General features: G+C 38.7%; 2 protein-coding genes across 2 annotated transcripts; one reads left to right on the top strand and one right to left on the bottom strand.

Annotated features, from left to right (window-relative positions):
- Positions 1-1,432: 1,432 nt before the first annotated feature.
- Positions 1,433-5,129, top strand: aldoa (fructose-bisphosphate aldolase A). Its single transcript, NM_001291836.1, has 7 exons — positions 1,433-1,539; positions 2,527-2,646; positions 3,198-3,464; positions 3,552-3,712; positions 4,099-4,357; positions 4,432-4,631; positions 4,707-5,129. Exons 2-7 carry the CDS (start codon positions 2,535-2,537, stop codon positions 4,797-4,799), a joined length of 1,092 nt encoding a protein of 363 aa, NP_001278765.1. The 5' UTR covers positions 1,433-1,539; positions 2,527-2,534; the 3' UTR covers positions 4,800-5,129.
- Positions 5,130-8,365: 3,236 nt separating this feature from the next.
- LOC101156443 (serine protease 27-like) lies at positions 8,366-14,024 on the bottom strand. The gene is made up of 6 exons (XM_011488055.3): positions 13,947-14,024; positions 13,222-13,236; positions 12,949-13,117; positions 10,862-11,130; positions 8,921-9,069; positions 8,366-8,818 (listed from the first exon to the last, which is right to left on the bottom strand). The coding sequence occupies exons 1-6, from the start codon at positions 13,990-13,992 to the stop codon at positions 8,495-8,497; spliced, it is 972 nt and encodes a 323-aa protein (XP_011486357.1). The 5' UTR covers positions 13,993-14,024; the 3' UTR covers positions 8,366-8,494.
- Between the last annotated feature and the right edge of the window lie 352 nt (positions 14,025-14,376).

The raw sequence follows: 14,376 nt of genomic DNA, 5'->3' as shown, positions 1-14,376 counted from the left end.
CTACACTAAACCACAAAAGTGCTTGATGAACTATATACCCAACAACACATATTCCATAATTTTGATATGAAACACAGCTAAAGCAGTTCAGGTTACACTAAACATGGTCCAAAGGTACAATGGGACTCTCACTCTGATCCAACTGTCACTCATAGACTTAATGAATCATATTATTCTTTATTTGTCAGTCCTATCTTCTGTGTTGTTTTGAGTTGTTTTCCTACGTTCACACTGGACACACATGCCTACAGGTTTAGCCCTTTAGGTGTTCACACTAAACAAGCAGGGAGGGGCTTCATCTTCTTTTAGATTTTCTACTGTTTACTAGCGCATGTCCGCCACGGCGCCACCCACAGTTTGAATATTAAAAGGATTCATAAAAGAACTTACATTCACTATAGCTTTATTGTGAAAATTTTTTTCATATCCTTTAAATATAGGTCATCAGAGAAAATTAGCTCAATTTTATTAATTTAAATAACATACATTTGGTTTTAGAACAGCATTTTAAATAATTAAAGATTGATTTTCTCATCAAACAAGGGCAGGTGGCAAGCTCCATGAGACATATGAAGCTTGTTTATGTAGCAGTCCAGTATTAACTAAGAAGTGTGTTATTTTGACAGACACAACTAGCTTGTCTTTTTCTACTATCTGATTCGATCTGACCCACACAGCCACTATAGAGGAAGCAAGTCTGCCAAACTGCTCCTGTTCAACAATGATAAACCCATTTGCTAAAAAAAAAGACGCTTTGCCCTTTGTTTCTTCTGAAACGACTGATCTGCCGTGGGAAAGAAAATGAAACGGCTCTAAAGTGCACTCCTCCACCGCGTCCCCGTGAAACTTTGCCAAGCCAAGACTATCAGGAAAGGTCAGGAAAAAGTCAGGGATCAGAGCTGTGTGTTGCCATGTCTGGCTTGAATTTCTAAGGGAAGGTTTGCAATGCTGTCACATGCTCCGTAAGTGCCTGTATCTCTGTGTGTGTGTGTGTGGGGGGGGGGGGGGGGGGGGGGGGGGCACACAACCTTGTCTTTGACCTCCATTTAGCTTGATGCTCTTCTTAGCCTGTGGGGCGGTTTGTGAGTTCTTTGAACGTCATTACAACAACAGAAAATGTCTTAAGCACATTTGTAAAAGTGCACAGCCAAAACAATAAAACAAAACAGTTAAAGTTAATGGATGTCATTGAATGTGGTTGATTTATCAATCTGTTTGCATCTTCCTGTATTCAGCAATGATTCCCATCTTTACCTCGAAGCATCCTTCTAAAACTGTTCTTGCATTTTGTGCCATTCATTCAAACACTCTTTGCCCTTTCCTTGGTTGCTCACTTACACGTTACTCCAGCCCAGGCCTTACTGAATGTCACAAGCCATCTCTGGTTGCGTCCCGTTCTTTTTATAGCTGGCCAGCTGAAAGGTGAAGGGTCACAATGGGGGGATAAATACTACGGCCAGCAGATTGAAAGGGCGTCGTAGACGAAGGCCAGATCTTCTCCCTCCTGCTCTTCTGTCAGCTCTCCTTCCGATCTTTAAGGTAAAAGGGCATTCAGTTTAACTGAGAAATACTAAAATACATGATGTTGTTTTTACTGTCAGTGTGTAAAAATCTAGAGCTTTGTGGATGGAAACTTTTTTTGAAACTATTCATTTGTGGTTACTAACTAACACTCAATAAGGTTAGCAGCAGTTTTTTTTAAAAACACCATTTTTGGTTGACTACATTTTCTGTTATGCATGTACCGCTCAGCTAAAATAAAATACATAAAGGTTTTTTGAAAAGTTATACTTGTCTTGCATGAAGATTCTTTGGCTCTTTTTATGAACTCCTGAGCTTCTGTTGATTCTCCTCTGTGTCCATCACCAGACTCTTTAGGGTAGACTCTATGTTTCATTCACAAACTTGGAAGTAGTCCATAGTAGCATAGTCACTGAACAGTGCTGCCTTTTTTACTTGGTCTTTTTGTCACGCTTTGTGTAGCCCCATTGCACACGGTGTATATTTAGTCCAACCTATTGATAGTGCAGGCACAGGCAGCGGGAGAGTGGGTAAGGGGACGTGAAAGGTCAAAGATAAGAGGCTGGAATGTGGATCAGGTCATCCACGTGCTTCTCACAAATTCTCAAACGTGGTCACATACAAGAAGGGTGCAGCAGAAGAGGATAAACACCAACTGTGACACTATTCTGAATCTCCCCCACATTGTGCTGGGGGAGGGAGTTGTGCACATATTTCGGTAGCTGCAGTGCCTGCAGTCAGACGTTCAGAGCTCAAGCTGGTCTGATCTTTCAGAAGAATGAAACAGACAGGAAGCCATGCAGTAAAATCTTCTCCTTAACCACTTCCTCTTGACACACTGGCTGACTCTCAGCTTACATCTGACAGATTCCCATACGCACATGAACAGAACCACAACCTCAATGTCAAATACTGAAACTTTGCTGCAAAACAATTCTCCTGTTCTGTTATAACTCAACCCTGCACATTATGAAAGGACTATTGTCTGATATGTCCTCTTTTCAGAACTCAGGATGCCTCACGCATACCCTTTCCTCACTCCTGAGCAGAAGAAGGAGCTCAGTGATATTGCTCAAAGGATCGTCGCCCCTGGCAAGGGAATCCTTGCTGCAGATGAGTCCACTGGTAAATGAACATCTTTTCCAAAGTTCAGTTTGGCTAAATAACCAGGTTGTGGCGTCCTAAAAGCAGAGTAAATCATGATGATAATATAATAGGATTTTAATTATCTCAGAAACTCGAAGTCCACACCAAAAGGAGTATCATTTTTCCAATGACGAAATCGCTAACATACAGTAAAACAACATTGGCAGTTTTTCAAGTTTTCAGTCTGGATCTACCTCAGACTGACTCACACCTGATATTCACTGCCTCGTAGCTTTTTCCCACACCACGTCAAGCATCGGCTGCTTTTTTACATGTCTGCATCCTGTTTAGTGCATCGAGAAATGGGAGGAGCCTATCTCAGATAGCAGCAAAAAAAAGCCACAGACCCAAATTCATGTTGATCAGATGTCACTTTTGGGCCTTTCAGTTTTTACAAATAAGATTAACTACGCCTTTGCAGACAAGAACGTCAAAGACGAGGATTCAATAACAATATGGACTCTATGATTTTTGAAAGGTGTGCTTTTCCATCACAGCTGAAAACCTCTTTATTGTTTTACCATCTGCAGGCAGTGTGGCTAAGCGCTTCCAGAGCATCAATGCTGAGAACACTGAGGAGAACAGGAGGCTGTACCGCCAGCTGCTCTTCACCGCTGACGACCGCATCACCCCCTGCATTGGTGGCGTCATCCTCTTCCATGAGACCATGTACCAGAAGACCGACGATGGCAAGCCCTTCCCACAGTACCTCAAGGAGAGAGGCATGGTGGTGGGCATCAAGGTTGACAAAGGTGTTGTTCCCTTGGCTGGAACAAATGGCGAGACAACCACCCAGGGTGAGAGCAGAAAACTGTAAAGACACAGTGAACTATCTTTTACTAACCATATATAACTAATCTAAACCATCATCCCCATCTTAACAGGTCTTGATGGGCTGTATGAGCGCTGCGCTCAATACAAGAAGGATGGTGCTGACTTTGCCAAGTGGCGCTCTGTTCTGAAGATCACCCCCACCACTCCCTCACATCTCGCCATCATTGAGAACGCCAATGTCTTGGCTCGCTATGCCAGCATCTGCCAGATGGTGAGCTGAAATCCTATCAGATGTCTTGAAAGCTTATTTTGGAAAGTTTCAAACAGAAAAACAGACCAATTGTTAGAAATGTAGGTTTTAGTCAGTTCATCATTTTATTTTTTCTTTGTTGAGTGCTGTGTTTTATGCTGTAATTGACTTTTAATATAAATATGTTAATTTTCCCCAAAACACTGATAAAAAATACGACATTTTAAACGAAATATTGTAATTAAGTTTTTCTTAATTTTTTAGATAAAGAGGGTTTTTTTGACATAAAAACATGTACCGGTACAAAACATTCAAACATTCTAAGCCACATAGCAAAAACAATCAAATAGGCTCTTTATAAGGCAGTCCTGATTGCAAATAGAGCTCTGTTTCCATCTCTTTGACAGCATGGCATCGTCCCCATTGTGGAGCCGGAGATTCTTCCTGATGGAGATCACGACCTGAAGCGCTGTCAGTACATCACAGAGAAAGTCTTGGCTGCCGTCTACAAGGCCCTGTCTGACCACCACGTCTACCTAGAGGGTACTCTTCTCAAACCCAACATGGTTACTGCTGGACACTCCTGTTCACACAAGTACAACAGCCAGGAGATTGCAATGTCTACCGTCACTGCCCTGCGCCGCACTGTGCCCCCTGCTGTCCCCGGTACGCCAGATGTGCAAAGCAGCACACACAAACATATATATCAGAGATAATAATATGTGTTGTTTGTTTTAAAGGAATTACCTTCCTCTCTGGTGGCCAGAGTGAGGAAGAAGCCACTGTCAATCTGAACTCCATGAACCAGTGCCCCCTGCACAGACCCTGGGCTCTGACCTTCTCGTATGGCCGTGCCCTGCAGGCCTCTGCCCTGAAAGCCTGGGGTGGCAAGAAGGAGAATGGAAAGGCATGTCAGGAAGAGTTCGTTAAGAGAGCTTTGGTACGTTTCGCTATTTACAAAAACTGGTCCCTTTTTACGCAACTTTCAGTAACGTGTTCTTCATTTCTCCAACAGGCCAACAGCCAAGCCTGTGTAGGCAAATATGTTTCCTCTGGAGCCAGCGCTGCTGGTGGAGAGTCATTGTTTGTGGCTAACCATGCTTACTAAGCATTGACGTCCCACTTACTACCCACCGCCTCTGCAACAGAGCAGCACACGTCCTCAAAGACAAGATGTCTCATCACTAACAATCACAGCAACATAAGTAACTTTAATAACCAAAAAAAAGAAACAAATTATGGGAAAAACATTTCTTCTAGCAGTTGCTAAAAAAGCTCTGACTTCATTCCCTTACCTTATATTTTTAAGTGCCTTTTTTACAGGTAATAATTTCCACTGTTTTTACACAGCTCTTTCTACTTTCCTTGGTCTGTTTCCACCTTATTGTAGCATGTAATGTATGCTATTACCACGGAATAAAGTCTTTACCCAAATACATTTCTGCCTTCGTCTAACAATGTGTACCTTTCATTGCACAATCTGATCAGATTAAGAAGTTGAGAGCAAAAGTACCTAAAAATCTTCAGAAATTTTTAATTAGAACAAAAAAAATATGCATTTAAATTCTCCCCTTCACCTTTAATAGGACTTCAGTTAAACAGGAAGACTCGATTTTATTTTAAAATATTTATTTACATTTCATTTCATAGTTAGAATACTGTGATATTTTTAAGCATTCAGGTCTCAAGTTTCGGTTTCAACAAAGGTATTAGAACAACTGTGAAAAGAACAAATGTTGGCCTCCATTTTAGTCAGAGTAATTCTTTCACTCAATGTGTTCCACTCAGTGACCTTCTGAAAATGGGAGCAGAATGCGTTTAAAAATAGACACAGCCTACATGTGTCCCATGTCTGTTAAACAAGTGGCCTGTCTGTCTGGCTCTATCATGAGAAAAAAATGGTAAACTTGATTCCAATTAACGTGTCGTAACCAAGAAACCAACTTTTAATTTTTAGTCACTTTTTAAAAAAATCTGCATTTACTTTATATTATAATACATTTAAAAAAAGGTTTCTTTTACACTTCACCTAAAAAATACTAAAAGTCTTTCAAGCGTGGCTTCTAAGTCTTGGCTAAATTATCGTCGGATGTCTGTGTGGTCACTTACTATTTTAACAGCTGTTGAAGTTGAGGCCCAAAATAAAGATTGTTGTTGTTGATAAAGCTAAGGTTTGTTTGTTTGAAGTGCCAGTAAGATCATTTTTCTTGTTTTTTAAGAGATATGCATAAAAACAAAAATAAAAGCTGGCAAACAGAGGCATGTATGAGGAAATCTCCCCTTTTTACACTGCAAAAACAGGGCCTGTAGAAATAAGTAAATAATTCTTACCACAGTCGCAGATTTTCTTTAAATAAGAAAAAGAATCTGCCAAAATGGTCTTGCCAAGAATTTTACTTAAAAAAAAAGATCTAGTCACTGATACATGCTTTCTCAATGCTTTTCGCTATGGATATTGGCTTCTAAGGACTCAAGACCCTTTTCCACTCAGGGAGGGGGATCCCTGAGATTTCTGGCTATGCCATGAGCCAGGGATCACCTCACATCTGAGCCTGTGTTATGTCCTTGTGGTGTTGGTTCAGGTCCTGATCTTCATGCTCTTAGCCTCTTGATCATTTCCAACACCAGGGAGCGTGTTTGGTCCAAACATACAGATCTTGTTAGGGATCCCCATCTCTCACTGGAACTCTCCTCCTGGGTTGGAGAGATTTGCCCTTACCTGGCATTCTGCCATAGAGAAAAAGGGATGGTTGCTTGGACTAAGATGCAGGTGTGTATGGGGGGTGGGGGAGCTTGTCAAGTCTCAGGTGGGTGGGGTCTTGCAGGGGTACCATTGACTATATAGAGAGTGAGTATGACATCACCTATAGAAAATGGTTACTTCCAGCTACAGCAAAATGAAGTCACTTTTTTTGTTTTGTTTTGTTTTTTTGCAATTTGGACGCCACCGTTTTGGAACAAGACAACATCAGTGAGCTGAGATTGGTCCAAGTCGACATTCAGGTCAACATTTCTATGTCAACCACTCTCAGCGATCAGGAGGGAGCTTGTTGGAAGGCCACACCCCTAGCACTTGATAGCAGGCTTAGGAGAATCTGCCAATCAAATGTTTTGAACGTTTGACGTGAGACCACATACTATTATTGAGACGTCTTTTTAGCCAGTTTATAACTTGATTAACTTGTGAGGGTAGAGGGTCACTCAGTCTAGTTCACATATGAAGTCAATAGGGGGGGCATTTTGGTCGAAATGGGGCTTGCGCTCTCAATGCTCCTGTGCCTGATGTTGGGTTGCCCAGGGGGCAGACTCCCGTTATCTGCCTCTCTGCGTGCGTGTCTGGGGGGGTCCTGTCTGCCACTGCCGCATCGCCTTCTGCTGTGGACTAGGTGTGGGGGTGACAAGGCGCTGCTTGTCTTTTATTTTACCTTCCACATTCTGTAACATCATCGTCCATAGCAGAGCACAGACAAACAACTGTGCCCCCGGGCCTACTCACCTCTGCACAGACAGAAAACTTGTATGAATGCAGGAAGGACACATGCTGGGCATGTGTTTGCATGTACGCATAAATATATGTGCATGTGAGTTCATCTATATCTGTACTGAGTCAATTTGCATGTGTGTAATGGTTTCTGCAGCCAACAGGCATGTTTGTGATACAGTAAACCCTTGTTTTTCGCAGGGGTTACGTTGCAAAAAGAACCCGTGATAGGCAAAATCCGTGAAGTAGAAACCTTTTTTTTTTTTTTATTATTATCCTATTAAATACTCTATTATACATTGAAAAGAAAGAACAAACCATTTTACAGGCTCAAGCATTTGTTTCACAAATAAAAGTACTTTAGAAACGTTTTTTTTTCAACAAATAACTTCTGTACTGTACTGTCAAATAATAATTTTAATCATCAATGTGAACAGAAGGCTTCAAATTGCGGAGATTAGCCCCGCCCACCGCGACCCGAGTATTTGGATTAAACCGGAGAAAATTTAAAATGATTTTGAAAAAAATACAAAGTACAGTCGGACAAATAGTGACTTAGGTGTATTTCACTGCTCTACAGACCGAGCCGCTGCATCCTGACTCCGCTCTGCAGTGTTTTCTTCTTTTGAAGCCCGCGGTGCAGGTGTGTTTGTTCGGGTCGTTTGCTCGTTCGTGTTGTAAATTTGGGAAGCTGTTTTTCGTACGTGTACATATTAAACTGCAACGTTATTGACGCACAGGTAGAGAAGAAGCGGAGTGAATTTTTAGCCAATCAGAATACAGAACACAATGCACGATGCAAATCCGTGAAGTAGCGAAACCGTGAAAAGTAAACCACGTTATAGCGAGGGATCACAGTACTTGAGTTTGTCAAATCAACTTGTGAAACCGATAATGATAAACCTCAAGCAACTCGTTGCCTCTTTTTATTTTTTGCTAACCTGTGTTTCTTTAACCCTTTTCCAACTTCTGTACCCCCTTTTTTTACTTTTACCTTTATCCCTTCTCTAATATTCCACTCTTCTTCTCTTCTGTCTTCCAAAAAGAAATGCATGCAAAACGTGATAACTACTGTTGTATTTCAGGAAGAAAAACTGGCGCTCTTTTAGTCATATCAAAACTATTTAAAAAAAAAAAAGGCTGAGTTCATTAACTTTTCTGTTAAAATTGAAAAAATAAGATTGAAATTGAAATCCTTCTTGAAACAGTATTGTAAACTTTACACAAATGAGTACAAATGATAACACAGCCTTCAACCTTGGAAAAGACAAAATAGAGAAAAATAAATTTAAAAATTGATTAATAATAATTAAATTCATTTACTACAATATAAAGCAGGAAAGACACGTGGCAGCTAAGATGAAAAATGCTGAGTTAACAGACTGCTTGACAGAATGTCCAGAGCTCATGCTGCTGCTCTGGTTGCTGCACACAAAATTGGCATCCGGGTCAATACCAGTTGAACTAAAAGTCACAAAGTTAACTGCTGCTCCTTCAACTTGGGCTGTGATCCAATCCTGAAACTCAGTCACTCGTGCGTAGACTTCAGGGTAACCCTTCAATGCGCATGGTATTCCAAAGCTTGTAATTCCAGCTTGGATCCAGGATGAGCCTTGTTTGCACTGCAATGGTCCTCCAGAGTCCCCCTAATTAGGATTGTAAATAGAACAAAACATTTAACTTTTTTCAGCTCCAATTATTTGGCCTGTATCCCAAAAGCAAGGCTTCTTAAAGAATTTGTTCTTTACCTGACATGCTCCTTTGTTCTCTTGACCTGCACAAATCATGTTTGTTGTGATTTCCACGCCTGATACTCCCTTATAATTGCAGCTGCACTGCTTGTATCCAACGACAGGAATCTGAACCTCCTGCAGTGGTTGAACACTGGGCAAAGAATCTGTGGGAGACAGAGTTGGTATTTAGCTAGCAGGTTTTTCTATGTCGGAAGTAAAAAATCCAAGGACTGATGTCATGGAAGCACATTGTATTCCGATAAAGAAAAAGTAAATGTGTTTTTCCTTCTAATTTCTGTGGTTTTCATGCTTTTTTTAAGAATCCACAATTGTTCACCTTTCGGCTTGTTCCATTAGGGGTCGCCACAGCGAATCAGGTTTCACTCTTTCACACAAGTGGTTTGGCAGAGTGTTTTTACGCCAAATGCCCTTTCTGACACAACCCTGTCTTTTCTAGGCTAGGGAAGAGCCAGATAGACAGCAGCGTTAAGGGACTTGTCTAAGGACCCTCACTGGATTTTGACTTGGAAGCAAAACCAGATTCCTGCATGACAGCCCTACACCCAACCAACTGTTTAAAAGTTGCAAAGCCACAATGTGTGGATCTCATTGACATGATCCGTGTCCACTTGGTTTTTGTTGTCACGATGTTGCAAGCCAGTTTTATTCTTCCAACATACTTTATCAAAAAACTTTACAGAGCAAAACATTGGAGAAGTATGTATTCATCTTTCAAAAGTTATACTGGCCAGTATAAACTGTTTATTTTTGTTTGTGAGTCATTTCCATCAACAATGCTAGGCACAAAGCGGCAAAGTTGATCTGGACGCTAACGTTGTGACTGTGATCACCTTTATGTCTGTTTTCAAGACGTTTTTTCATAATTTTCAATATAATGTTTTTGTTTTAAAAAAAAAACTTTTAAAAAAAAATTCTATTGATTTTCAATGTATTTTTGGGGATGTTTTTAAATACAGTACAGACAAAAAGTTTGGACACACCTTCTCATTTGAATGAATGGGAAGGTGTGTCCAATCTTTTGGTCTGTACTGTATATTTTGAAATATTTGTTTTGTTTATTGAGACAGTATTTTCTAAGTTTTTGATATAATTTTTTCTGGTTTTCTAGATAATGTTTTTTACAACAGTTGTAGTCGTAAAGCAAGAAGATAAGGACGGGTCTAAAACATGCATTACTCGAAAATTCTAGTCCACTCTAAGAGAGAGAGTAATGATATTTGATTTAACAGTATTGAGTACTTGTGATGTTTTAGGGATTATTTATCATTAGTAACTGAAAATATGTTATTGTTTGTCTCGGATGTACAACAAAATACATCATCATTAAGGCAGATCTCAAAGCTCAGAACAGGTGGATCCTATTTTTTAAAATAATCCGTCTGTAACTAATTTTCTGCATCACCGCAAAAAAAAATAAACTGTTCTGGTCAATATTATACTTCCACAATGTTTTACTCTGTTATGTTTGTGGATGAAATAAGTAAAAAGAAAAAACCAGACAGATATCGTGTTGAACTCAGAAACAAAACGGACATGGATCGTGTGACACGAATACGTTGTGGCTTTTCAATTTTTGATTACAGGTCATTCTATGGTTTACATAAGCAGATGAGATTACTGCTCAGCCTGTCTGCAGTTTTGCACTTTTGTATTTTCTTTTTAAATCGAAAAAAAAAGCATTTTAAAAATACCAAAAAATAAAATTGAAAAATAAAAGGACAGGAAAAGCCCCTGTTCAGTTCTAAAGTTTTAAATGTCAATAGTATAATGGTTTTGGGTCTTTAGCAGGATTTAAAATTTTGCAACTAAGATTGGTTTGATTTGTATTAAACAAATGTGTGAAGGTAAATTCTTTGAGTCAATTTTCAAGGTGCAGGTGTGTCAAATCCTGACACCGCTGCTCATTTTCTGGGGGGAAAAAATGTGCCAACTTGCCATTTTTGTTCAGCTTGCCCCACCCGGTGATCCAGCAGGACGTTGAGCTGTAGAACCGACTGGAGCTGCTCGCCAGACAGACAGGTCTGATGTAGTTATTGAAGGAAACGCTGCTGCTGAGCTTCATCAAGGCGATGTCATTGTTGAACAGTGTGTTGTTGTAGTTGGGATGAACGATGATCTTGGTGATGCTGCGGGAAACCTCATTAGAGTTGGGCCCAGCCTGAGTCTCCCTTCCAAAGTAGAGGGTCCATGAAGACAATGTCCGTCTGTTGTTTAAAAAGGGGGACTTGTGGTCATTAATATGGTGTTGATCAGTGACAGAATGGTTTAATTTGTGATCCTTACATGGATTTCCTATTGAGTTGATCGTGAGTTTTCCCTTTTTTTATGTTTTGAAGAGCTTCCTGCTGCCCCTGTCTGTAAATTAGTGTCCAGCTTACTACACGTCTTTCAGTTAGTTCTTTATTTAGTCTCTCCTGATATAAAGATATATATTTTTTCCCAAGCCTTTTAATTTGATAGTAACGCTTTTGTCAGCAACAGATTAAGTATAAATCATCCATAATATGACTTGCATGTAACTTTACAAAAACACTGAATTTGTTGTAATTATGCTGTTTTTTTTCTTTGATAGAATTAGGCTGAGAAGATTAAAAAACTGAACATCAATGATATTTTTTTCAAGTAAAAGATAGTCAATTTTACATTAAGAGCACTTTTCTTTCAGCGTTTATAGTTCAAAATCCTTTTCAGAAATATTATTTAAAAAAAAAACATGTATAATTAGATTCAATTAACCTTAATGTTTTCTGAATAATTTAAAAAAAAAAAGATTAAAAAAAAACTGCAACATTTTACCCGTAAACCATGGTTTAGAGCAGCAGTATGCAACTTTAAACACTAAATGAGCCATTTGGTTCAGCTTCTTACTGACCAAATCCCAGTGAGAGCCGCAAATTACCACTGCCCCGTTTAGAAAAATCCACTTTATTTTTTCGATCTGTGGCCATAAGAAATTCGGTAATAAATTTAGCTTTTACATATTTACAATAATTGAATTCTAACATTGTTATACTTTTCTATATATACAATATCTTTACTTTCTTTTTCTTTTGACAGCACTAGCAAAAATCCTTTCAAAATAAAATACACCCTGTGTCAATCAAAATCCTTCTGCTGCAGGAGATTTATTGGTAATAAAAATGCAAGAAAGTCAATCATTATTCAGATCTTTTTCTTCTTATACTATCAAATTTAAACAAATCTATGCATGTCAATACAATCATTTGAACATAGACACTGCCGTGCAGCAGAAGATAAAAATATGTGCTTTGAGATTAATAAATTAACCATCACCAATGAAAATTAGTTAACAAAAAAAATAAATATAAACTCTTTGTTTTACTTACAATGTGGTTTACATCAAAAATACCTGAAAATAAAAAGGAAAACAAACATTTTCCTAGATTCTTTTAATACTATCTCGTTCCTGTTTTATCCAATTTGAAGATTGTTTTGTTCTTATTGGTGATTGAATTCATTTCAAGTCTTGCTTAGCCTGTAATACTTGACACAAAAGAATGGACTGAGGGTAAGAAGTAATCAGGTTTATCAAGTCTATTAATGACAGGAATCCTGACGTAAGGGGCCATTGTATTTAGGTTCACCTGTACTGGTTCAGTACCTGTCTTTTGTCATCATTAAGGAGTGCGTCTCCTGCTGTCTAGAGTTCATTTAATACTTTTGTAGTTTACTTTTCCTCCTACGGGTGTTCTAGGACTGATAGCGAACTATTTTAAAAGCTCTCTCTGACAGCTTAAAATGTTCAGAAATGTAGATATAGAATCATTTTGTCTTACAAAATACACACCTAAACATGTATATAAGATCCCTTTCCTCATTAAGCCATGAATGGATTTGTTCTATACTGCACTTGTAAACGCAAACTCTAATTCAATAAAGAGTCGCCGAAGAAAAACTGAGCGAACTGGTATCCTTGTTAATCTTTTGCATGTATTATCGAGGCATGAAGAGTTTTAGTAATAAATGTAAGGTTGGAAAGGAAGCTGCTGAGTGTGTCTTACGTGACGATGCAGTGAGCTGCAGTGAGCACCCACTGGTCACTGATGAGGGTCCCCCCACAGATGTGGCTCCCGAGGGTATTGAAGTGTATGCTCACCTGCCATGGCCATGACCCCGCTTGGGCATTTCCACCACCCACTATCTTTGTGTTTAGAGGTGCCAAGCCACAGTCTGACAGTGCAAAAAAAACACTGGTGTTTTGGGTTGTTGTGTTGATTTTTTTTTTTATATATATATATATTTTCTGTGCATTTCAGATTTCCCACCACACTTACCCTGTGCTGCAGCACCTGTGTGGATAAAAACAAAGTTTTGCACCTTAGTTGTAACAATAACACAATTACGGTTCAGTTTTTGAGAATTGTTTAAGTCATCCCATAATATGCTGTTTCAAGGTGCATTTTTAAAAAGCATTTAGTTCCAAATATATGAACTACAAGCATGATTTTCAAATTTACAGTAGTCCTGTGCATTATTTACACTGCAAGAACACTAACTATCACCAAGTACTTTGTCTATTTTCTAGTTTAAATAGCTTATTACTGTAAACTAAATTACTAGTAACTTTTCAGTGAAATGTAATGAGCTGTATTATATAATACATATCTTCTTGAGTCATCTGATGTTGAAAACATTTTTTAGGACACATAATTTACATATACGGTAATTTTGACAACTTTGTGTCATAAAATGTGTCAGTCTAGTCTTATTGATGTACAAATAAAGGTAGTTGGAGTGTTGACGCGCTTAAAATAGGTTATTTTGGGGGGATAATAATTAGAATAACAATAATAATGGATTGGATTAGTATTAGCATTTATATAAATGTGCCTACTTTGAAGATTTAAAAACTTTTTAAACAAGATTTCAAGGTGATATGAAGTTAATTTCAAAAATTGGCAGATTTTTAAGATTATAACAACAGAATAACATTTTGTATTTTATTTATATTTTTTTAACTTGCTTTCAGAAGTAATAATAGAAAATATTCAAAACTCACCTTGCAGAGTGACTATCAACAGGATCCATGCAGTCCATGCTTCCATACTGTCGGCTCACTGACGTTTGTGCTCACAGTACCACGGGTTTCTTTCCTTAAGCAAATACAATTATGATGAAAAAAGGAGATAAAGTAAACACTCCCATCATGAACCTGTTTGTCTCCATACCACCTTCAGTGTTCAGTTTTGCTGGCAAACAGCCAACAGATAACTGGAAACTTCTTACTGTGTGATCTTTTACAGCTGTCTCTTTGTGTGAAGGACATTTGTTCCTTTTGCTTTCATTACACCTATTACTGCCCAGCTTGAGATATTTTTCTTTTTGTTTTCACAACGACTTGTACGCGTTTTGCAGAGCCTGGTCTTTGTTTTTCTGTGCACAATTCTAACATACCTGATAGCAGTTCAGAAGTGTGCACACTTAGGTTT

Source organism: Oryzias latipes, chromosome 19 (genome assembly GCF_002234675.1).
Source record: "Oryzias latipes chromosome 19, ASM223467v1".
NCBI lineage: Eukaryota > Metazoa > Chordata > Actinopteri > Beloniformes > Adrianichthyidae > Oryzias > Oryzias latipes.
Note: the sequence above shows the minus strand (reverse complement) of the source record. Positions and strands in the feature narration are given on the sequence as shown.